Genomic DNA, 24,058 nt, shown 5'->3' on the forward strand with positions numbered 1-24,058 from the left:
GCGGTCAATGGAAGAGGTGGTTTGCCATGTCCAGGTCGGAGGAAAGTCCTTACCCCAGGTGGAGGAGTTCAAGTATCTTGGGGTAATGTTCACGAGTGAGAGAAGGATGGAGCATGAGATTGACAGGCAGATCGGTGCAGCGGCAGCAGTAATGAGTTAGATGTACCTGTCCATTGTGGTGTAGAAGGAGCTGAGCCGAAAGGCAAAGCTCTCAATTTACCGGTCAATTTTTGTTCCTACTCTCACCTATGGTCATGAGCTTCGGGTTATGACGAAAAAGATCTCGGATACAAGCGGCTGAAATGAGTTTCCTTCATAGGGTGGCAGGGCGCACCCTTATAGACAGGGGGAGGAGCTCAGTCACCCGGGAGGAGCTCGAAATAGAGCCGCTGCTCCTCCACACTGAGAGAAGTCAGCTGAGGTGGCTCGGGCATCTGTTTCGGATGCCTCCAGGACGCCAACCTAGGGACGTGTTCCAGGCATGTCCCACCAGGAGGAGGCCTCAGGGATGATCCAGGACACGCTGGAGGAACTATGTCTCTTGGTTGACCTGGGAACGCCTCGGGATCCCCCCGGAAGAGCTGGAAGAAGTGTCTAGGGAGAGGGAAGTCTGAGGTTTTCTCCTAAGACTGCTGCCCTTGCAACACGGCCCCAGATAAGCGGATGAAAATAATAATGATGATGATTACAGAGACATGGTAATATGAGGCTGTCAATCAAATTGGTGAGTGGGGAAACTGCACTGCTACGTCACGTTGCGGTGGACCTCAAAATGAAAAGGATTTGGATCCGATTTTAACGTTAGGAAATAAAAAAAGAGACTTATTGTCTTTATATCACCCCAATATGACTGTGGACACATTAAACGCACACAAAGTTCTGTCCAAACAGCTTACAAAAGAGGATTTTCATCATAGGTGCCCTTTAAGCTTTTGGATGAACAAAACTTCTCTTATTTTATAATACTTTTTGTGCCATTATTTGTGGTCAAAAAAGCATCAATGTTTGGATGTCAAATGAACGTCAAGATTTTGACATCAAATCGATTTGCATTTTTTATGTTGTTTTTTGACATCAAGGTGGCTGCATGGTTACTGTAGTATATACACATGAACATATTCAATACTGAATCCACAGATTGGCTCCTGTTAGTATTAAAAGTGCATTCAAAGAATAAGATGTTGTAAGTGTTGGTGAAGTGTTGACGTTGTTAGTGTTTTGCCTAGTAGCTATTATATTTTACAAGTGCACTAAATACTTTATGAAAGCCTGAAACTGATGACAGAAATGATTTCTTATTGATATCTGTGAAACACCATATTTCTGAATAATCCTGGAAAAAATACACATCGCCGTATCTTTATTGCGTTTGATTACCATATTCACCCTGATTTATCTCAAGTTTACTGAAATGGAGTTTTCACACATTTGTTTTAGAATAATTATCTATAATACCTTGCTCCTGTCACCTAAGAAGTGGAAGCCGAAGTGACAATCCACACAGGCTTCCTAAATGGACAGAAGATTGGAAAAAAGTTCAGTAATTGAACTATTCAACATTAAAGCGTTAATTTTAAGTTCTGTCATCATTCATTCACCCTTCAGTTTGACCAAACCTATTTGGGTTTCTTTCTTTGGTTGAACACAATGGATTGTGAACCTCTCAACCATGGTAGTTGTTTTTTCTACAAATAAAGTCAACAGGTTACAGGTTTTCGGATTTCTTTAAAATATATTCATTAGTGTTCAGCAGACGAAAGAAAATCATTAAGGTTTTGAACTACTTGGGGTGAGTACATTTATATTTTCTTGTGTGAACAACATGTGTTTTAAAGATATTTCAAGATTGCATTAGGGCACAGAAAAAGCTCATTTGTAACTGATGAAGAGAAATGAAGAATGAGTTTACTGAATTATTAATACAACAAAGACTAAAGTATTATTTTACTTTCCATCATCCATTTTCTGTACCTGAATACTGTTTGACTCTCTGGTTTTTGCTTTGCTTTATTGTCTTTATTTGCTTTCAATTTGTTTATTTTTTATACAATGTTCACACCCCCAAAAAAAAAAATCTGAATGATTTCCTTCAAAATAGAGCTATTCAATCCATCTGGTGAAATTATATTCATATCACAATATATATTGTATAAAAACAAAATATCGCAATGTCAGATTTTTCTAATATCATGCAGCCCTACAAGGATCCATCTTGTCTTGTTAATATCAATTGTTCAGGCTGCTGGTCTTGTTTTTTATATTTTATTTTTACATTCTTGGGTCCCAACTAAGGCATAATTTAAGCCTACTTCTGTTGCTCACAAGTAATTTTTTTTTCAATTTATTACCACAGTGTTCCCATTGTTTGATAGCTTACTTACAAAGCTCAAATCATCTCAGTCTGTGTTTCTTGAACATGACAGTGATTATTTTATCCTCAAACGGCCTCCACAGTCACCAGTTTCTAATCCAATAGAGCTGCATTTGGCTGTACTGGAACGACAGATTAATATATAGATGAACAACTGACAAAGCTGCAGTAAATGAGAGAGAGAGTATCATGTCCATTTTGAGCAAAATGCTAAATTTCCAATTCCTTGTCGAATATGAAGGAAAAAAAGCGGCTCTGAACGCAAGAGGTGCAACTCTCACAAGCAAGAGGCCGGTGAGATTTTTAGCGTCTAGCGCCATCTTTTGATCATCCATGTAAACAACCGATAAACTACAGTAAGTTGTACGTTTTAAAATATAATTTTAGTATAGCTGTATTATTTAGACTAATGATATCGAGTTGAAAATAAAATCAAAAGTAAAGTCTTTCACATCAGATTCACTTATTGAAACAATGTTTACATTAATTTATCAATTTACATTTAACAATATATATATATATATATATATATATATATATATATATATATATATATATATATATATATCAACACTATCATCGCAATTAATATAATCAAAGAGCATAGACGTTTTGTTATAATTAGTTTAAAGACTTTTATTTTGACATGTTAAAATGTTTTTTTTTATCGCAAAGATTATTATAACGGCAAAATTAAGATATATTAACGTCAGATCAAGAGTAAGATATCTTTAAATGTGCCCTTTTTTCTTCCAAAAAATATTTAACTTACACGTCGCAAATAATTCCTTTAGGTTTTTTTTTACTCAGGCATCAGGGCGTCCTGAGAGAATGACGCAGTATTGTTAGGTCCTTTTTTCACAGCGCAGGAAATTGAAAGTAAAAATCAGTACTGGTCCACTTAAACTCGTACACATTTCACTGCGAAATCAGTTATAAACAGTTTTTAAAATGTTCATTTCATCGGGGGATGCCGTTCCTTCTTTTAAAGGCTTTACTTTGATACTGGTAAGTATTTGAGCTTCATCATCATGACACATGCGGGTTTCTGTAAGCTGCAGTTATCAAACACTGAGCATTTAGGTACAGTTGGTTTTATACTCGCACAACAGTTCTGTGACAACTTGTGACACGGTCCTGGTATTGTTTACCATGCTACTTTCAAAATTTGGTCAGGAATGCATGCACGTATGACTTTAAAACAACAACAGCACTGTTTGATTAACAATGTTTAATAGTATTTGGCTACTAACGTTATTAATATGATTTCCCTATTTATATTTTGCAAAAAAAAAAAAAAAAACTTTTCTGAAAATATAATGCTAAGGAAAAAGTCTCAATGTGAGACCCCAATACACGGAGCTCCATATGACAGTTATTCCTCATATTCTCACAGCCTGCAGTATCTGTTGGAAATGTGGGCCAGCTCGCCGTGGATCTGCTCATCTCAACGCTAAATATGCCCAGAGTGGGATATTTCCACACAGACTGTCTCATTCCTATGGCTGGAAACAACCCATACGCTTCATCCACTGAAGATGCTGCTCAGCTCAGCACCAGCGCAGAAGGTAATGGATGGCTATTAGACCTTTACAGTACACATGAAATCAAAACTAACCATATTGATTTTGTTAGCTCACACTGCTAGTTTTGTGGTGAACAATACATCTGCGCATGTCATTAAGAAAAAATGTTTGCCCTTAGCTTTAATTAAAAGCTAAAAAAATGCCCTTCCTGTTTGCTTCCAGTTAAATTCTCAGATTACATCTGTCTGAGGTATTGGGTGGGGCTAACATGCTTAACCACGCCCCTCCAACTGTCAGTTTTGACCATACTATGACAACAAACAGAAAAGTTGATTTGGCTGAGTATTACAGGGTGTTCACGGAGTCTTAAAAAGTATTAAAAGTTGATAAATCAATGTAGAGAAATTTAAGGCACTTAAAAAGTCTTAAATGCTTTTAGGTATTAAATTTGATTGAATTTTTGATTATGCGATGTGTGGTTGTATGCTAAAGTTTGCCTGAAGTAAATCTGCAAATATCAGGATGCTGTTTAGTTTATTAAATCAATTAAATCTTGCTAGATTTGACGTCACTCTGCTTTGTTTACTGCAGTAACCAAGACAACACCGTTATTTCTGCAGTTCTTTAGGTGCCAACCTGCTAAATCACTAGATTTAATAGATTTTTATTCAGGATATGAATAATGTTTTAGTCTGGATTAGTTTCTTACATTAATATTTAGGATACATTAATATTTCGTTTATATAATGTAAGTTAAAATCTCGCTAGTGTTTCCGGTTAAAACCTATAATGATAAAAATGTTATAAAATATATGGAAAGTCTTAAAAAGGTCTTAAAAGCCATTGAATTTCAATCCCTGATTCCTGTATATACTCTGTTTTAGGTTATAATATCTCTCCGGAAACTTTTTTCTCAATCATTCTATATGAAATGCCTACTTTACTACATCCATTCAGATCGCAGTATAAAAAAACAAGCCACGCCTACTGTTTTCTCATTTACTATTTTATTTCTCTAGGAGCTGTGTCATAATACAAAAAAAAAATGTTCGTAGCTTCCAGTTCTTGCAAACTTTTAAGTGAAAATTCTGCTGCCGATTACTCATCTTCCTGTTGTTCCAAAACTGTTTGAGATTCTTTCTTCTGATGAACACAAAAGATGTTTTGAAAAATGATGAAATCCGGTAACCAATGACTTCCATAGTGTTTGCGTTTCCTACAATGGATGTCAGTGGTTACCGGTTTCTTTCTTTGTGGTCATCATAAGAAAGAAACTCAAACAATGATAAAGATGAGTAAATGATGACATACCATTCATTTTTGGTGAACTTTTTTATCTTTAACTTGTAACCCAAATCCATGAGTATAAGCCGGTGTGCTTACTCAAACAGATGTTGCATGAGTGATGTTGTGAATTTGTTTTTGTGCAGTGTATTCTCACAGGGACTTAAAACTGGCTGTGCTGCAGATAAGGGCGCCCATCATCCAGGTTAGTGGTGTATGTTAATGCAACAAGTGTACAGGTGCAATTAAAGGCACAATATGTATGATTTTTGTTTATTAAAATAAAGGCGTGCTATCTATTTTGATCAAGATTAATACTTCAATTATCACAAAGAACTTTTAGAAGAATGTTCAAATTAAAAAAAAAACAAGCAATTTGAACTATTGTGACAAACCGTGTCATGTGTTGCCATGTGAATTACAACACGCACCCTCGATTTCTGGTTTGCTTTTATAGAAAACAGAAATAGCAAAGATGCTCTAATATGTCGTGCCTTTTATTAGACTGCAAGAAGCAGCACTTTATCAGAATCTTAAGATGTATTTCGTATGAAAAACAGCATTGCTGCTTACTCATTTGATCATGACTGGATGAACTGGAAGCGGTAGACTGTGGTATAATAAAAGCTCTGTTGTCTTTATGCTGTATCATTCTTGTCTCTCATCTGTAATTCTTCAACTCATCCATTAACAAGATTTCTGCAGAAGTCCCATAATTCCATATTCAAACTGTGCCTTTGTTTGTTCTGAACAGATGCCCTCGACGGCGAAAATTGCATACTGTGCCTTTAAGTCAGGGGTATCCAAACTCGGTCCTGGAGGGCCGGTGTCCTGCAGATTTTAGCTCCAACTTGCCTCAACACACCTGCGAGGATGTTTCTAGAAAGCCTAGTAAGAGCTTGATTAGCTAGCCCAGGTGTGTCTGATTAGGGTTGGAACTAAACTTTGCAGGACACTGGACCTCCAGGACTGAGTTTGGACATGCCTGCTTTAAGTGGTTAATCAGTGTGGAGTTTTTATTGCCATGCTGATTTTTTTGGTTCTGTCTTTTACATGTCACAGACTCTCAAATATAGCCATTACAAAATGTAAAAGCCAGTGCTATCTAGATTTTGTTTTAAGACCCCATTATAGGGATAGTTTACCCTAAAAATGAAAATTTACTCACTATTTATTTAGTCCTCCTTATGTTCCAAACCTGTTTAAATTTCTTCTGCTGAACACAAAAGCAGACATTTTGAAGAAAGCTGAAAACCTGTAACCACTAACTTCCATAGTAGAGAAACACAAACACTTTGTCAATGGTTACAGGTTTTCAGCATTCTTCAAAATATCTGATTTGTGTTCAACCGAAGAAAGAAACTCAAACAGCGATGCATTTCCCAAACAACAATGTAACTCGCGGCTGAACTATCATAGTACGATGCATCGTTTGAGAAAAGAACAATGTAGTGACAGGTGTTTTCCAAAACCCTTTGTTTCTCTGTCGCAGATCCATCGCTTGAACCATGTTAGTTATTACGTTAAACGCCCACAATGATGCTCTAAACTGGGCGGAGTAACTACTTCATTAAAGAAAACCCCATATTTTACACGCACACGCATTTACACAATTGTAAAGATGAAGATCACTATAACTGAACTGTAAAAACACTTTGAAAGCAAATTACACCTAAGAGAGATGACCTTAATGCTTTTTTATTTTTAATAATTCCAACTTTGAAAGTTAAAATGTTCTAAATGTAAAGGGCATAGGGGGGATAAGTGGGAATAGAAGACAGCCAGGAACTATTTTTCTAACTACAGCTCCAGAGGTGTAGTTGCAAGCGCAGAAGTTTGCGACGCAGTTTGCGAATGTTCGTTGGAGCGACGTATTTGGGATATGGCAAATTAACAAACCCTGTTTGTAACGACGGAACTTGCGACCTTAGTTGGCTAACGATGGTTTTGGGAAACCCAATGTTTGGAAAAAGTGAAGTTTGGAAAAATGATAACAAAATGTCATTTTTTTGGGTGAATCTCTTTTTTACTATTATATTAATTATACAATATGCAGTTTAATATTAACAAATAATAATACAATATAAATAATACGATGAACCTGCCTATATTTTGTCAATATTACATTGCTCAATTGTTACTCCCTTACCAAAGTACTGTCAACTGTCTTGTCAAATTGTATCTAAACTAACTTACATTTAAATCTCGCTGATGACACAATAATAGTCACACCGATAACTAAAAAATGCCAAATATCTGCTGGTACATACTGTAAACACTGACAATTTAACAGTCGATTACTAATACAGTCAGTTTTTATTTTTATCTTAGACAAAAGTGAAATCATTCCGAAAGCTGATGATCTCCTGGATGAAGAGCAGTGGATTCCTCAGAACTGTGCTGCTGTCCAGTGCACATGCTTATCAGAGAGATGACCAACAGCTTCATGGGTAATGAAATACTGATGGCCTGATACGCAGAATGTAATTTATATAATGTAAATGAATGGCAAGTATGTGCGGTGCAACATTTGAAGACTAAAGCTGTAAAATAAACACTAAAACTGTGTTATCAATCATCATGTGATTAATTTTAAGGAAAGAAAGCTTTACTTTAAAATGTTTCAAATTCTATATTTTTTTATACAACAAAATGTTTTAAAATCTAAAAACAAAATGAATATTTAAGTCAGGGGTGCTCAACCCTGTTCCTGGAGATCTACCTTTCTACAGATTTCAGTTGTAACCCGTATCAAACACACCTGCCTGTAGTTATCAAGTGCTGTTCAGGTCCTAATTAATTGGTTCAGGTGTGTTTGATCAGGGTTGGAGCTGAACTTTGCAGGAAGGTAGATCTCCAGGAAGAGGGTTGAGCAGCCCTGATTTAAGTCATTCATTTACAGGACAATGGTGTGTTGATTTTTGAAAAAGGGTTTTCAAGATGCAAGTTTTTGTAAACCGTTATGCTATTGTTTCTGTGTATATTATGAAAATGTGATTTTGTGAACCAGGTAACATTATTGCACATAATGAGGAACTACAGGGCAATATGTGTGCAGGGGTGTAGTTTTTTTATTTTTTTTTTTTTTTTTTTACGTTGCTACTGATCGGGATTCTAGAATACATTTTTAGTCATTTTTTTGTAAATGTGTGTGTGTGTGTGTGTGTGTGTGTGTGTGTGTGAGCACTATTTTTGAGTTTTATACACACCTGCTAGAGACTCAACTGACTGGACACATTCAATGACTACCAAAAAGCTTAAAGGAACAGTTCACCTAAAATTGTCCTCACCATTTACTCGCACTCAACATTTATTAGGGTATCCGTGGGGATTTAAAAAAAATCTTAAAATGTTTTACATGTCAAAAACTAAATTTTAGACTTTGGAAAAAGTTTTAAATTCACTGAAATATTGTCTTGTAGGTCTTAAATAATTTGAAACGGATCTTAATCCTTCATTGTTTATTTAAAGCTACCCAATCGATCCAACACAATCACAAAGCTACCCAATCATCAACAATTCATCTCAATAAAACTTTTAGCAAAACTATATTCATAACTAATTGTAATAGTTAATTCATAACTATGTCTGTTGTGCATACATTTATTTTAAGTTTTTTTTTTTTTTTTAATATGTAGCTAACAAATAACTAATTACAATTAGTTTTTTGTTTTTGATAGGGCATGTACATGTTTTTTTCTGCTGGGCTATTAAAAAATCCTTAGTGTTTAAGACTATATACGTCTGAAATTTTATTCTTCATGGTCTTAAAAAGGTCTTAAAGTCTTAAATTTGACTTGGTGAAAGCTGCAGAAACCCAGTTTATGAAGTTCTTTCTTCTGTTGAACACAAAGGCAGATAATCTGAAGAACGCTGAAAAAAACGGCTATTGACATCCATAGTAGGAACAAACAATACTATGAAAGTCAATGGCTGTTTTTTTTTTTTTACCAGCATTCTTCAGTATATCTTTCTGTGTGTTCGACAGAAGAAAGAAACTCGAACTGGTTAGAGGGAACAAAAAAAGCACTTGCAGAATTTACATTTTTTGGTGAACTACCACTTCAATAGCAGCTGACATAAACCTGTTTTTGAGCAGCACTCCTCTGCGATACATGTTGAGCCCGTCTCTGGAGAAAGAGGAACGGCAGAGGTTCGAGGAGCTGGGCTGGAGGGAGATGGAGAAAATCAGTGTTTTCCCTGGTATCTCTGACTCTGAGCAACGTCTCTATATTCCTGGAGGAGGAGTAACAAAATGCCTTTACACTGACTGGTAAAATACCTCATATTTCTGTAAAATGTCTAATTAATAATAGTAAAATCAGTCAAAGAAGTGTTTTTTTTGTCTTGTAGTTGCACAGAGGACGTCCCTATGGCAGTAGTGCTTATCTTCTGCTCAGAAGGAGACAACATCCCTGACGCGTTTGCTCTCATCAATTGTCTCAATGACTGGCTCCATCTGCTGGAAAAACCTGTAAGTTTAGTTTTATATTTAAATCCTAATAATAGGACATGCGCCTGAAATGTTATCAATGCAACATCAAAATACATTTGGTGGTGCATAAAATTAATGTCGCGCGACCAGTGCGTGGAACTAGGCGGCATTCACTCATTAAGCATCTTTGCACCTAAAAACGCCAAACGCAGCGCTCAGGAATGGTTTAAAACAGTTGACATGTCAACTTGCAGTAAACAAACCCCACAATGATTGCCCCGCCTTCAAGCTCTTCTTATTGGCCCACTGCGATAGAACAGAACATGAATAGATTGGTTAATATCAGCTGTCAATCACTCAGTTCCAATGACAGGGCGCTACAGCCGCAAAAACGTAAAGGTCTGGATACGAGAGAATGAAAACAACATTGACAGATTTAGTTTTAGAAACCACCTAAAGTTACAAATAATGACACATCTGATTAGTGATCATGTAATAAATGTTAATCCAGCATTTACACATTTCCAAGAGTGGATAAAAGACTTCAAGTGGTTAAAGTCCGCTATGAAAATATCTAAAGCATACACCGTTAAGCCAATGGGACAGAGTTTACAGGTTACAATGTTTGCCACTGAATCTACACATTTTAAGCATGAGATGCTCTAACGTTATTTAGTCCATCATTTAATCATCACGTTGCTGTCAATCGTGCAACTGAGACTGCGTTCACTATCGCTAAAGAGCCTGCATTCGAAGATGAAACTAATATTGCAGCTCATGAAAAGACCATTACTGCTATTATGATGACGTATGCAATTAATAAGTATATATTTTATATGTCAATATCATCTGTGCAATATCAGACACCACCCGTGAGAACACAGCACAGTTATTATTGTTAACTAGTAATAGGGCCGTTGAATTAAAATCTGAGAAATCCTCTGGCTTTTTTCTTTTATTGCTGTATCGAAAACATACCGAACCGTGACACCACTGTATTGTATTGAACCGAGCCGTGATTTTTGTGAACCGTTACACCCCTTATATATATATATATATATATATATATATATATATATATATATATATATATATATATATATATATATATATATATATAGTGTGTGAACAAAAGTGTTTTTGAAGCTTCATATCATACTGAATGTTTTGACAAAGTTACTGAGTTTTTGGTCTTGGACCATTGGAGTCTATGGAGGATGAGAGAGCTCTCGATTTTGATCTAAAACATCTTAATTTGTGTTCTGAAGATGAACAAAGCTTTCAGGAACTTCACATGGATAAGTCATTAAAACAGTTTTCAGCTGTGCATGAACTAATCTTTAAATATTGTAGAGCTACTTTTTTCATGTATGTTTAAAAGAACAAATCATTATCACTTCTGTGGAAGCTGGTGCAAATTTGTCAGTGATAAAAGTTTCTATTGAAATATAAAACCATGTCCTATTAGAAATGTTTTGAATTTGTATTTCTTAACTTGATTTTTGAACATCTGAAACTTAAGACTAATTTTTAAGTCTGATTTTTATAGACATATTTTTACATTTTTATTTACTCTGAATTCAAAGACTGCAGACATTGGGTATTTAAAAATACAGTTTTAGGTTTTTAAGAATTCAAATGAACACAATACAAATTCAGATTGTTGTGGCACTGTTAGCTTCATGTGTATTTAGGAGACGTTCACCCAGAATGCATCTTTGCACCTGAAACCCCTATCCAATGACTGTAAAAAGAAATAATGACTGGTCATTAAAGTTTGGTACTACAGCCAAACAAAATCTGATTGTAAGCTCATTTTTTGAGATATCAGCTTTAGGTAGAAAGAGACCAAACTTAAAAACATGCTTCATCCAATAACTGAACTTTTTTATTTATTTTTTAATCATTTTTGGGTGAACTATCCCAATAAGTCTGTGCTCTATAGTTCTTAACCTTTTAAGTTGAAATATCATATTGTGCTTTTTAAAATAGCACAATGGATTTAAATGTGAAAAAGTACCTACAACATATATAAAGTAACTAACCGTGGTTATTAGGTGCTGAAAAAGCATACAAATGCACATTGAAAGTGCTTGAAAAGTGCTGGAATTTGAAGTTGAAAAAGGTTTAAGAACCCTGAATATGCAAAGGCCTTGGTTGCATCTGATATTACATTGTGTTTTTGTCAATTCAATAATAAAAATAAAAAAATCATTTTGAGCTTGTCCTCCTCTGACCTTTTAAAAGTGCTAATTGAAGCCCCAAATAATAAGTAATTAAATGTGAAAATGCCAGATGGAAATGGTAATGTTTCTCAACTGAACACTTATAATCAAATCAGTGTAAGCACATTTTAATACCAGGCAGTAACGGTCAGACCTCCTTTTTTATTTAATAAATCAGTGTCTCACTTAGGGATGTAACGGTATCAGAATTTCACGGTACGGTAATACCTCGGTATGAATGGCACGATACGGTATTTATTGAATCATTTACAGGAAAAACAAAAATAAGGAAAATACCCCAAAAAAATCGACAACACCGCTAATTAGTAGGCGCACGGCGACAACAATACCCCCCCAACCCCCCCATTTTTATTTATTTTTTTTTAGAGAGAAACGGAAATGCTTCCACACATCCAATTTAAAACCCACTTTAGGTTCGATCATTTCCAGCTCTTTTTCACCCCGCTACTAGCAGCACACTCCATTTCCGCATTACTGGATCTGTAGCGACAACAGACCGCAAAGGATGATGGTAGAATGTAGAATTGTAGTTTCCGATACCTCCCGTTCGCTTCATTCGCCTGAGCAAATTTTCTCAAAAGACCTATAGTTTTATCGAGTCATGCGACTACGGTAATATTAAAAAAAATTGCTATTGCGTTATTACGGTATTTACAATACCGTTACATCCCTAGTCTTACTGTATTGAAAAAAATTGGCAATTAAAGGATGGTCAGCTAGAAATGACATTTCTGTTACTAATTACTTGTACTATGTTGTTTTAATCTCATTCATCTTCAGAAAACAAATTAAGGTATTTTAGATAAAATCCATGAGCTCTCTCATCCTCCATAGGCAATAAAGCAACCATAAACATTCCATGTGACTACAGTCTTTAACTGTGATCAAACGAAGCTCCAAGAACACTTTCTATGCCAGAAAAACTGTAAAAATGACTTAGTTCATCTTTGTCTTGTATATCAGATCAGGGGCATGTTTACTTCGGGCAGTACAACACTTGCGTGTTGCGCTGCTGACTCTGACAATACGCCGTACTCCCCACAGTAAACAATCACCCTGACCTGCTCTGGAAATGGTCTAGAATGCTCTGCTCTGGAATGTCTAAAGTGAAAGGCTTTTTCTGCTTGCGTTTCCTCTTAGACGCAGGGCTCAGTGCAGTGGCGGGTTCCTCCTTCATGGAAACTGCTGTTCGGGAGTGGGATACCTCCTCTCCTCTTCTGAAACATCTCTTTATGAACTCCATATTTGATCTGCAGGTCTGACTGTTTTAAGGATGAACCAGGGAAATCACTGATGGACTCATGTAAAGGTGTCAAACTGCACTAAATACACGTTTATGCTTGTCATACAGTACAGAAATATAACCTGCTAACATTATTTTTTGCCAAATGATGTGTCCTGAGTCGTTTTTGCCATGCTTGATAGTGTCGTCCACACACCGGTGGAGAACAGAACAGCTCTGGCTTTTTGCCACTTGAGTTTCCCAGCAGAGCAGCAGTTCTTGTAATGTGATGCAGCGCTAAACCTGCGCTGACAAGTTGTGAGCTGCTCTTATGGGAAGCCCTTTTTTAAGCCCTTTTCTTACAGTAAATTGACCATTGTTGTTTACCAAGAAATACCACTGACGAAAAAAAAAGTAATCCCATCATTACTGTTAGCTGATGTGAAAATGATAAATGTATTTGACAAAACCAGCAAAGATATCTCTGGGTTTAAATGTGTGTATAAGACAAGTACAGGTTTTATTATTTTAAAATCAGTAAGGATGCATTTATTTGATCAAAAATGCACCACTAAAACTATTACAAAAGTACCAATAGTTTTAAAAGCAAAATTGGAGATAGATTTAATAAGATTTAAGAATGACTGCATTGGAAACAATTTGGAAGTTGAATTTAGCTAAATCTTTTGTTAACATGCAAATAGGCATGGGACGATAACTGTTTTAAGGTATACTGTGGTTTGGAAAAGTCAAGGTTTTAAAACCACCAAAATTTTCTGCTATACAGTTCCGAAGGTTTGTGTTAAAATTAAAAAAAAAAAACATTTTTTGTTTTGTTTAGCAGAAAAGAAATATAAAGATGCTGTTTTAATTGTGAAAGAAATCTGTGTTTTTAAAACTAATGAAGACAGCCAGTCATTAAAAAGAATATACTTTAGAGCAGTAATCACAATACCGCAAAACCGTGATATTATCCAAGATTATCATACCGTCAGAATCTTATACCAGCCCTTGCCTATGTGAAAAAACAAATTTATTACTTAAAGTTTTTTTTTTTTTTGAGATACCAGCCCTAAATTTAAAAGCAATTACATTTGTGATGTAGATTTTTTTTTTAAACCACAATTTTAGATTAAAAGTTGTTTTAAAAAAAGATTTGTCTGTATTGTCCAAAACAGTAAACAGAGTTCTATAACTTAAAATTTCATTTCCCACCATCGGGAAACCTCAACTTCATGGCAAATCACTAGTTTAAGTTGCAATGTTGCCTGCCAGGTGAACTGCACTAAAGAGGGTTACATTTTCTAGTCCACGTAATAGTGAGGAAAAATATCACAGATACCATAAAAATATTAAGCAGCAAAACATTTGCAACATTTCTTTTGAGTGTTAAATCAGCATATTATAATGACTTCTGAAAGAAAACACAACATTAAAAATGTCCTTAGTTAAAACCCAGCGTTACGTTCAAACTAAGTTCAGTGGTGCGTAAATTGTAACTTAGGCCCAATCCCAATTCCATTTTTGTACCCCTAACCCTTTCCATTCACCCTTAAAACCGAGGGTGAAGGGGAAGAGCTTCAAAATTTACCCCTAAGAATAGGGAAAGCACCAGCACACGTCATTGCGATCTCTTGCTTCATATAAGATCAGACGATCGCGACAGCTGTAGTTATTACAGTTGTGTTATTTTTTGCTATTTATCTTCAGGAAATCACTGAAGGCATATATCATGCTATCATAACGATCTAATTTGGCAATAAGATTGTAACTGTACTGTGTATTTACACAGTGGCCATATTCATCTATGTAAACACACGAAAACAACACTTACATTATGGCAGACACTGTAATAAGCTCATTCTCAGCCACTAGACTTCTCTGAAAGGGTATTCAAGTGTCAGAATGTTGTGGGACTGCTGTACAGGAGTTTTGATTAATCATTAATTGTGGAATTTTTATTTTAGTGTTTTTTTTTTTAAAGCATGATGGTAAAACACAAACACAGCTATGAATATTTTATTAAACGTGTGTTTGTTTGTTTGTTGCAAAAAATCGTAATAATGACAAAAAATACTAATTTGTGGATCTCCTTCCGGGTGCAGCTGTGGCAGGTGTATTCTGGGAAATTTTCTTACACCTTGGTTTCGAGTATGGTCCTGAAAAATCTTCGTTTGAAGGAGTGTATACCCCATGCCTTACGCCTTCAAGCTAAAAGAATTGGGACACCACTACCCTTCACGGGAACGCAAAAAAATTAGGGGTAAGGGGAAGGACTAAGGGGTAGAATTGGGATTGGGCCTAAGTTACAATTTACGCACTACCCTTTATTTTGAGCTAAAATAAAAAACGCTATAATCCCTAAATGCACAGTACAGTTACGATCTTATTGCCACATTATATCATTATGATAACATAATATATGCCTTTAGTGATTTCCTGAAGATAAATACCAAAAAATAGCACAACTGGAATAACTGCAGCAGTCGCGATCGTTTGATCTCATATGAAGCAAGAGATCGCGATGACATATGATGACGTGTGCTAGTGGTGTGGTAAATTTTGAAGCCCTTTCCCTTCACCCTAGGTTTTAAGGGCTAAGGGGAAGGGGTACAAAAATAGAGTTGGGATTGGGCCTTAGTGTCCCTTTAAGTCACAACGAGACTACTCTTTACCTTGCACACTGCTAGTGCAACGGCCCCTGGACGCTAGATTTACCCTCACACCAAATGGCACAGAATAATTAGTTTGGACATTTTGGACAGTATAAATAGTTAAGCAATAACATCAGCTTGACTGCTTCAGTGGGAAAAAAACGAATCAAGCAACACATTGTTACAGAAAAAAAAATAGTAGCAGTTTTATTTCATGGATCCTACTCCTGAATTAAGAATAGTAAGACTCTTCAACATCAGACACAGCTGGCTTGTTCTGTGTGTCTTCACCTAACGCAATGTCTGTTTATCATTTTGTACAATCTTATTATTATGTTTTGTTTTGTTTTTTTACATTTCAGAAGGTAGACTATGTACACAATGTGATCACGCGTCAATAGGACGTCATCTAATAATCTCACAAACTGGATTTGAGCATTACAGCCCTGTAGATATGATAGGAAATTTCAAGTAATTTCATATAAAAAATAGAGCATTTCATTTTGCCTTTGAAAAAAAGTCGTCTTAAAAATACAATGTGTGAACAGCATTAGAAACGCGTAGACCTACTTTCAGATCCTGCTGTTTTTTTTTTCCCCCCAACAAAACAAAAAGCAAACTAAACAGAAAAGATGATATGTCCGACAAAATAAAAACCAATCCAAACCATGGCGATGCGGTCCTCTTGATATTATTGAGTTTCGTCCACTGATATAGTGCTGGTGTGTGTGCTGTTGTTCAGAGTGGAGAAACCTTGTCGAGGAGTTCATGCTGTAAACGGCTTTGAAAACACAGGGGTGGGATGGGGAGAGAGATATGGGATGGAGATCTCTTGCTGAGGTTGCCATGGAGTTAGGAGTCATTGGTTGTTCTCGCTCTGTCAAAACAATGGCAGAATACAAAGTCAAAACATGCAAGACTTTAATAAAGTTAACGGGTTACTTCGGCCACAATGAAAATTAAACATTTACTCGCCCTCATTTTGTTCTAGAACAGTAGAATTGATTTTCTTCAAAGCTGTAAATGTCTTTAGCTTTTCCTTTTTTGAATCAGGTTAGGTCCTGCCAAAATATTATCAAAATGTACAAATGCAACAGAGTGCTGTAGCCGTGATGCTGTTTTAGTGGGTTTTATTCTAAGATTTTTGAATTTATAAGTTAAGGTCTTTGCACACTGAAGTTTTTGTATGCGCTTTTTTTTTCCGCATTCATACGTGGAAAATTCATCACATAAACAAATCTTGCACACTGAGTCTGATGTGTATTAAATAAGAGTTCAAGCAGCGATACTTGGTTCTCTTTTCTCCAAAGTAGAAAAAGAAAGAGGAATAAGCTACATATTGTGTTCCAATACTGCATAGAGAGGAAGGAGAGTTCAGCTCATCATCAAAGATTGCTATGATTATCTCCAAATGATGATGATGATGATGATGAAAAGCCTTTATTTGTCACATACACTTTAACATGTAGTGAAATTGGACCCCCCACGACCATCCACAAACATCACACATTTGAGGGGAAGACAGAGAGGTAGTCTTTAGAAACAGGAGATAAGATACATTCGGGAAAAGAGAGGTGGAAAAATGCCCCTCTTAGACTATCCTTAAAGTAGGGCGATGTGAGATCAGGGGGAAAAAAGCCCAGCAACCAAGCACATAAACATTGACATAACATTGTATAGGTTGTGATGGGGGGTGATTGTCTATCTGTAGCGGTGTAGGTAAACCTGTGGAGTCTCAGAACAGGAAGCAGGAATTCAGAGCTTCTCGTTATCTTGTTCTCCGAGGGAAGTTAATTGTCTCCAGCCAAGGCTGAAGCCAAAAGAGAAATGGGAAAGATCTTCAAATTTGAGTCAATATCTGCCAATTTCTCAGATGTCTAATGTCCGTCACTGGTCTCCAGGTCTGTCCAAATGTTGTTACAATGCCGCTAGTTTCTCGCCGATGCTTTCCAATTTGCGGTCTATAACCACAGTCTGATTACTAACAACTCTGCTCACCACCGTTTCAATCCAGCCGGCCAGCTTGGTGGGGTTTTGAGCTGCACTGACCTCTTTTATCAATCAGGGAAAGATTTTAACACACAGGTCAAATGTATTTTTTTAATGTGCAAAAATTACGGTTGGAAATTTCAGACTTCGGTGTGCAATAACCTTAAAACTTAATGATTTGCTAAATATAACTCGGTGTGTTTTATTAAAGTTTGCACATAATTACATCCCAAGTATTCCCTTTCACAGGGTTCCCACATTTCTTGAAGTACTTGAAATTCAGACAAACAGATTCAAGGCCTGGAAAGTTTGAAATTAAATTAGTTTATGGTGTAATTTAAACAACTGTACTGTGCTGCTATCAAAAACAATAAGAAATTCTACTCTAGAAAATCTATGAACTGAATAACTGACAAACAATATCCATTTTATCAATATTTTAGAAACCGCATTTGAATATCACCAGCATTGAATTTAAGACACATTCAAAACAACATCTCTGATATTTTATTGTAAGTGTAAGTGACTTGTTAAGTACAGTAAGAATTAAGTACAGTAAGCGGTGTGTATTACAAAAGTGCTTGATGTTAAAATTTACGGTGCTTTAAAAAAGTTCTTTAAAGTCTCTGAATCTACTGTTTGAGAAAGAGTGGGAATCCTGCTTTTATTAGTTTATTATAAACAAAATTTTTAAAAAGAAACAAATTCTTCAGAATTCATGTTTTTAGCATGGCTTTGTGTAATTGAAGCTGTTAGGTAAAATGTCAAGTATCATCAAGTAGCATTTACCACAAAGCTTTGTTAAAAGAATTTGAATGCGCATAGAGTCGAACAGAAATATAAGCGAGTTTGAGAACTCTGTATAGATCGTTTTCCATATAACTTGGGGTAGGCCTGTCACAATAAGGAATTTTTGCTGTGCGATATATTGTCACAGAAATTGTTAAGATAAGCGATATCATTGTCATTTTGAGATAATCTTATATAATGATTATATAACAGCATAATAATGCAAATATCCATGAACACTTTAAAATACTTATCATTCTTAAGGTTACTTATATTCTTTAATCTGATGTTAAACAGGTAAATGTCCTATTATATATATGCTATTATATGCCCTATAAGGTAAATGTCTAATTATACACTTCGACACCAGTGAGTTAGATTGTAAACGTCACTGTGAAGTGGCTTTAAAGTTAATTGTGATTTTGTAAATATACATTGCAATGGCAAATTAATTAATCTCCAAGTATTGCAGGTTAAGTCAATATATTGTGACAGGTCTATTTTGGGTCTCTAAGAAACAGAAGTCATATTAGTTTGATCTACTTCTTTAGATGAGAACTGGAGATTTATATACATTTGAAAATTCGTATAGCTTTCCAAGAATGTCATGGGAATTTGTAATTTCTCCCGCTTTAGTATTAGAAACTCCGTCACAAGTCATGTTAATACTTTTGTGACACTGAAAAGTAATCAAAGATTTTATAGACAAAAGATGTTGTCAACAAGCTTGTTTTGATAAATGAAAAATGCAGCTTTCATATGTAAATGAAGCTTAAATAAACAAATCAATCAAACGATATTTAATTTTTTAGACTCCTGTGTAATGAGTAAATGATTGAACTTTCAGTATTTTGGTTACTCCCATAAAGTGGCGCATACATTTTCCATTTTTCTTTTCAAACTCGATCTTTGATAGTGTATTAGCAACGAGAGCACAACAACCTGGTTCCAGAAGTAAATGCTTTACTCATATTCTCAATATGTAAATTACTTTTTATGAAATTAAAGTTTTTTAAATGAACTGAATATGCTTGTGTTGAACCCACTTGTTTGCTTTAATCCGAATGACATGAATTGAGTTTCCATATGCTCTCAAAATATTTTGACGTTCATGGTTGATTTGAGAAATATGCTTCTGGAACCAGAGCTGCAGAAAAAAGTGGGCGAGCAATAAAGCACTCCTGAGAGAGTTAATGTCCCACCATGCAGCAGAGGCATCAACATGGATGAAGCACTTATTACTTTGACAAAATTCAGCATTCTCTACTGTTTTCCACTCATTGATCACGAGTGGGTAAAATGTTCCAACAGGTTATGATTAGTCAAATCTGGACTAGTAGGTCTCAACCTTTAGACTCAGACCATAACCTGTCCAGAGTAAGCTGATATACACATCGGATGCTTCTGTTGGTGTTCCAATTATAATAACCCCCAAAACATCAGGTCTAAGTGTGCTTTCACACCTACACTTTAGTTTCGGAACGTATCTCGTTTGCCCAGTTAGCGCGGTTCGTTTGGCATATGTGAACAGGGCAATCGTAAAAGTAATTGCTCTGAGATCGCTTGAGTGAGGTGGTCTCGGCTCGATTAAAACAAACTCTGGAGCGGTTCGATTGCAGTGAGAAAGCGATCCGATCCGAGCGCGGTTATATCACTGTGTTTTATGGATATGTAATAGGCTTACGGCTATATGAAGAGAGAATTATGAGTATAACGTGAAGTTTCGCAAGTCTCTGGATGCCCACAAACGAGTGATGATCTCCCGGTAATCTCGCGTCTCCCTCCCGGTCCTCAGATAGTGATCGTCGCGCACCCTTCTCACGACCTCCCCACCGCATCTCTCCTCAGACACGTAGCGCGCGCACCCTGTCAATCACCACCAAACCACCACCTCTCCTGACAGCTGAGCGGGACGCTGCAAAATAAACCCTGATTTGTTGCTCTTTGCTCTTGGAGGGGTTTGCTTTCACACTGCAAAGTTCTAATCGGACCAAAAAAGCTAAAACAAGTCACGTGCAAGTAAACTCTCCTCACATTGGTTATAGTGTCAGGGTTTATTTTGCAGAGTGCCGCTCAGCTGTCAGGAGAGGTAGTGGTTTGGTGGTGTTTGACAAGGTGCGCGCGACGAGTCTGAAGAGTGAGGAGAGATGCAGTGGGGAGGGGTGAGAAGGGTTCGTGACGTAGCCTATTTGAGGACCAGGAGGGAGACGCGAGATTAACGGGAGATCATCATTCGTTTGCGGGCATCCAGAGACTCGCGAAACTTCCCGCCCTACTCATAATTCTCTCTTCATATAGCTGTATGCCTATTACATATCCATAAAACACAGTGATATAACCGCGCTCGGATCGGATCGCTTTCTCGCTGCAATCGATCCGCTCCAGAGTTTGTTTTAATCGAGCCGAGACCACCTCACTCAAGCGATCTTGGAGCGATTGATTGGGCGCGGATCCGAGAGCGATTGCTGGTTTCACATTTGCCAAACGAACCACGCTAACTGGGCAAACAAGACAGGTTCCGAAAGAAAAGTGTAGGTGTGAAAGTACCCAAAATCTGTATATTTATATTATATTAAATCATTTAGGAACATAAATCCCATTCCAAAGAGAAGTTTTGACCACTGGCTTTTGGTCGAATCTTTATCCATCTGATGAATCTAAAAATGTATTTAATGATGCTTACTTATTAACCCAATGACACAATATTTAATGGAATCATTTCAACTAGATTGCAAATCCAGTTATGTGCATGGAAAAGTGATGAAGAGGGTCAGGAAGGAAAATGAGGCCAATTTTACGCTTAATGAGATAGTTCACCCAAAAGAGAAAATTCTGCCATAATTTACTCATCCTCAACTTGTTCCAAACCTGTTTGAATTTCATTCTTCTGTGGAACACAAATGAAGATATATTAAAGGAACAGCTTATTTTGGGTGAAATGTCCCTCAAAAAAACAATTATGCATGCATTCTTTTTGGATTCAGGATTCAGAATGGCAGAAAAATATACTTAAAAAATGATCTACTTTAGTGACACACAATTAACCAAGCAAAGCACACTCTCTTAGCTCTGTCAGCAAAAACATACAACAACAAGTACTGCACTCAAACCACACACATACACACTTAAAATTGGTTGCTATTCTAAGAACTTAAGATCCCCTAAAGTTTTTCCCGAACACATCAGTCTAGAAAAACCATCAGATTTCATCTCAACACAACTCTATTTTTTCCTTGCACTCTTTAAGTCAGTCACTGTAACTTAATCTTATACAGGTAGTTAAAGGAAACTTCTACATTAAAAAAAATAAATAAAAAAAATCACACCATGCTGAAGCGCAGTTTTAAAACCCCGACAGCCACATCCATTTAAAACAGCAGCAAGCTAAAAAAAACAGCGTGTCACAGCACACAAGGCTCATGTCTGGCTCTCACGTACTGCCTGAGGATTTTGAGGAGCCCGGAGGAGCTCGTCTTTACAAAAATCCTGCAGATGCGCCACTGCTGCCTCATTGGGGAGGATTCCCAACAGGGCAGCACTCACTGTGTCACGTACAGCAAATACAGCCCAGACTGAAACCACAATATAACACACAATTACACACAAACAGCTAAAGGATTACATATGCCACGTACACACTGCAGCTAAATTTGGTAGTCGCTTTACCTTCTAGTGTTTAATCTTGTCCTGTACGCACACAGTTCAGTCATTTAAAGGAAAGACAACTGTATTTAACAATAAAAAAACAAATATTCAGTGCATTGTGTACAGAACCCAACTGGGGAGCCTTTGCCAAAACAATTGATAGCCAACTAAGTAGGAACACACCAAGCCGAAGCTCGACCAGTTGGCTAGGCGTATTCCATTTGTTACTTCTCATTGGGTTAACTTCAGCTTAAGGGTGCTTTCACATCTGTAGTTCGCTTCATTTGATCTGGACCAAGGGTAATAAATGACACATTGTTGCATCTTTTGTCGTCTTTGGGTCGTTTTCACACCACACTGCTGGCTTTGATCCGAACCAGTTAAAAACGAACCAAAATGCCCTCATCTGACAAAATCCACATCTCTCATTGGCCAGATGTTGTTGAACATATTTCCTAAACTGCTTATTGATTGGTCAGAATTAACGTGCGGGAAAATGCCAGTGAACTCCCGCAGGTAAACAACACCTTTTACTCTGGAGGGTCGACTGCGCTGGCTGATTGTATCCCTGCTTTAGACAAACTATACATTACGAAAATGAAGCTCGGCTGTAAAACAGTGTTTAATGCATCGCTCGTCACTTCAGGAGGAGACGTGAATTAATTTAGCTAAACTGCGACATGGTCATCTTGTGGAAATATTTCCAACGATCCATCAGGTAATGTTTTCCCCTCTCTCCCTCTCTGTTGGTAAAGCGCTGTGAACAAATATTTTTCCTCCATATCGCATAATGCACAGCGCATAGGCCTACGGCAGCTGAATTAGTCCGAAACGTGCAGTACTTTTTGCGGTTGGACCTGTTTTAGTACGGATCATATTCTCACCACAAACGAACCGCTCCAGGGTTCGTTTGAAAGCGTACCGAGACCACCTCTTCAAGCAGGTCTCGGTATGATTATTTGGTCCGCTTTTGGTGCGCACGAGTACGATTGCTGCATTCTCACCTGCCCAAACGAACCGTACCAAAAGGGGAAACGAACTCTACTTTGATTCAATCGAACTAAATAAGGCAGGTGTGAAAGCACCCTAAGTTGGCCTGCCTCAGCATGTTGAATCGGTGTTCGCTGAAAAGAGCTCTCTGACTGTTTTTTTTTCAGCGTGCAAGAACAAAACGCTTACTATGTAACCCTCATTCTCCGAGAGGGGGAATGGAAATGCTATGTGAAAAAACTTCTACTATGGGGATTTCGTCAGAGAGCCAATCATTTGAAGGAGTAATAAAATGAGCCAATGAATTGGTGGTGTCAGCGTACACAGCTGGCAACAATTACAATCACCTTTGAATAGAGATGCCAGCCATGCAACACTAAGTATCTTTTCTAGCTAATGAGCCAAACTACAACAGTCTGCTAAGGCACAACAGCTGCCCAAATGGTGGCATGAAAACAAATGAACTCACTCTGGCACTGAAAAGTGAGGGAGATGGCATCCACAATCCAGTAGGCCAACCACAGTATGGATATGGTACTTCCCATCTGCCGATCATAACAGAAAAGGAGCTGCTTAGAACCATAAGCTCTAATGCGGTCACATAGTGCAGAGCGTGAATGAGACGGCAAAGAAAGAGGCTAGGTCTGCCTCCTCCATGGGTAGCGCTTGCAGGTTCGCACCTAGGTGGGCCTGGGTCTTAGGAAAAAGTGATAGTGGGCTGGCCTAAAACGCTGGCACACTTCGCTGACTGAAAATGCCTCCAGATACCCGACCCTCTTGACCGATGCCAACGCAACCGTTGCTCGAACAGACTTGCCTAAGAGAGATCTCCAAGTGGCTAAGAGAGGGAGACAGGATTAATTTAATTTTCCAGCGTCCAGCTCCTCTGGGAACTGGATGATGAGGT

General features: G+C 37.1%; 2 protein-coding genes and 2 long non-coding RNA genes across 6 annotated transcripts in view; 2 read left to right on the forward strand and 2 right to left on the reverse strand.

Annotated features, from left to right (window-relative positions):
* The first annotated feature begins 3,239 nt into the window (after positions 1-3,239).
* Positions 3,240-13,251, forward strand: psmg2 (proteasome (prosome, macropain) assembly chaperone 2). The gene is given in 7 exon segments (NM_213032.1): positions 3,240-3,379; positions 3,768-3,939; positions 5,328-5,386; positions 7,513-7,631; positions 9,281-9,454; positions 9,535-9,655; positions 13,003-13,251. Coding segments are annotated over 7 exon segments (783 nt in total). The 5' UTR covers positions 3,240-3,322; the 3' UTR covers positions 13,084-13,251.
* A 1,607-nt stretch (positions 13,252-14,858) lies between these two features.
* Positions 14,859-23,343, forward strand: LOC147832484 (uncharacterized). The gene is made up of 3 exons (XR_015516578.1): positions 14,859-18,522; positions 18,927-19,967; positions 22,417-23,343. It is a non-coding gene; the product is annotated as an uncharacterized LOC147832484 (long non-coding RNA).
* ptpn2b (protein tyrosine phosphatase non-receptor type 2b) overlaps positions 15,920-24,058 on the reverse strand; it is a 29,993-nt gene continuing 21,854 nt past the window's right edge. For 2 of the 3 annotated variants that reach the window (XR_015516020.1, NM_212654.1), the window contains 1 exon segment: positions 15,920-16,615. Coding sequence is in view for 1 of the 3 variants with exons in the window: in NM_212654.1 (NP_997819.1) it covers positions 16,591-16,615 (25 nt within the window). In the remaining 2 variants the exon portion in view is untranslated. 3 annotated transcript variants of the gene reach the window in all.
* Positions 19,604-21,814, reverse strand: LOC147832485 (uncharacterized). Its single transcript, XR_015516581.1, has 2 exons — positions 20,929-21,814; positions 19,604-19,979 (listed from the first exon to the last, which is right to left on the reverse strand). It is a non-coding gene; the product is annotated as an uncharacterized LOC147832485 (long non-coding RNA).

The sequence above is a fragment of the Danio rerio genome, chromosome 19 (genome assembly GCF_052040795.2).
Source record: "Danio rerio strain M-AB ecotype USA chromosome 19, GRCz13ab, whole genome shotgun sequence".
In the NCBI taxonomy this organism is placed as follows: Eukaryota; Metazoa; Chordata; class Actinopteri; order Cypriniformes; family Danionidae; genus Danio; species Danio rerio.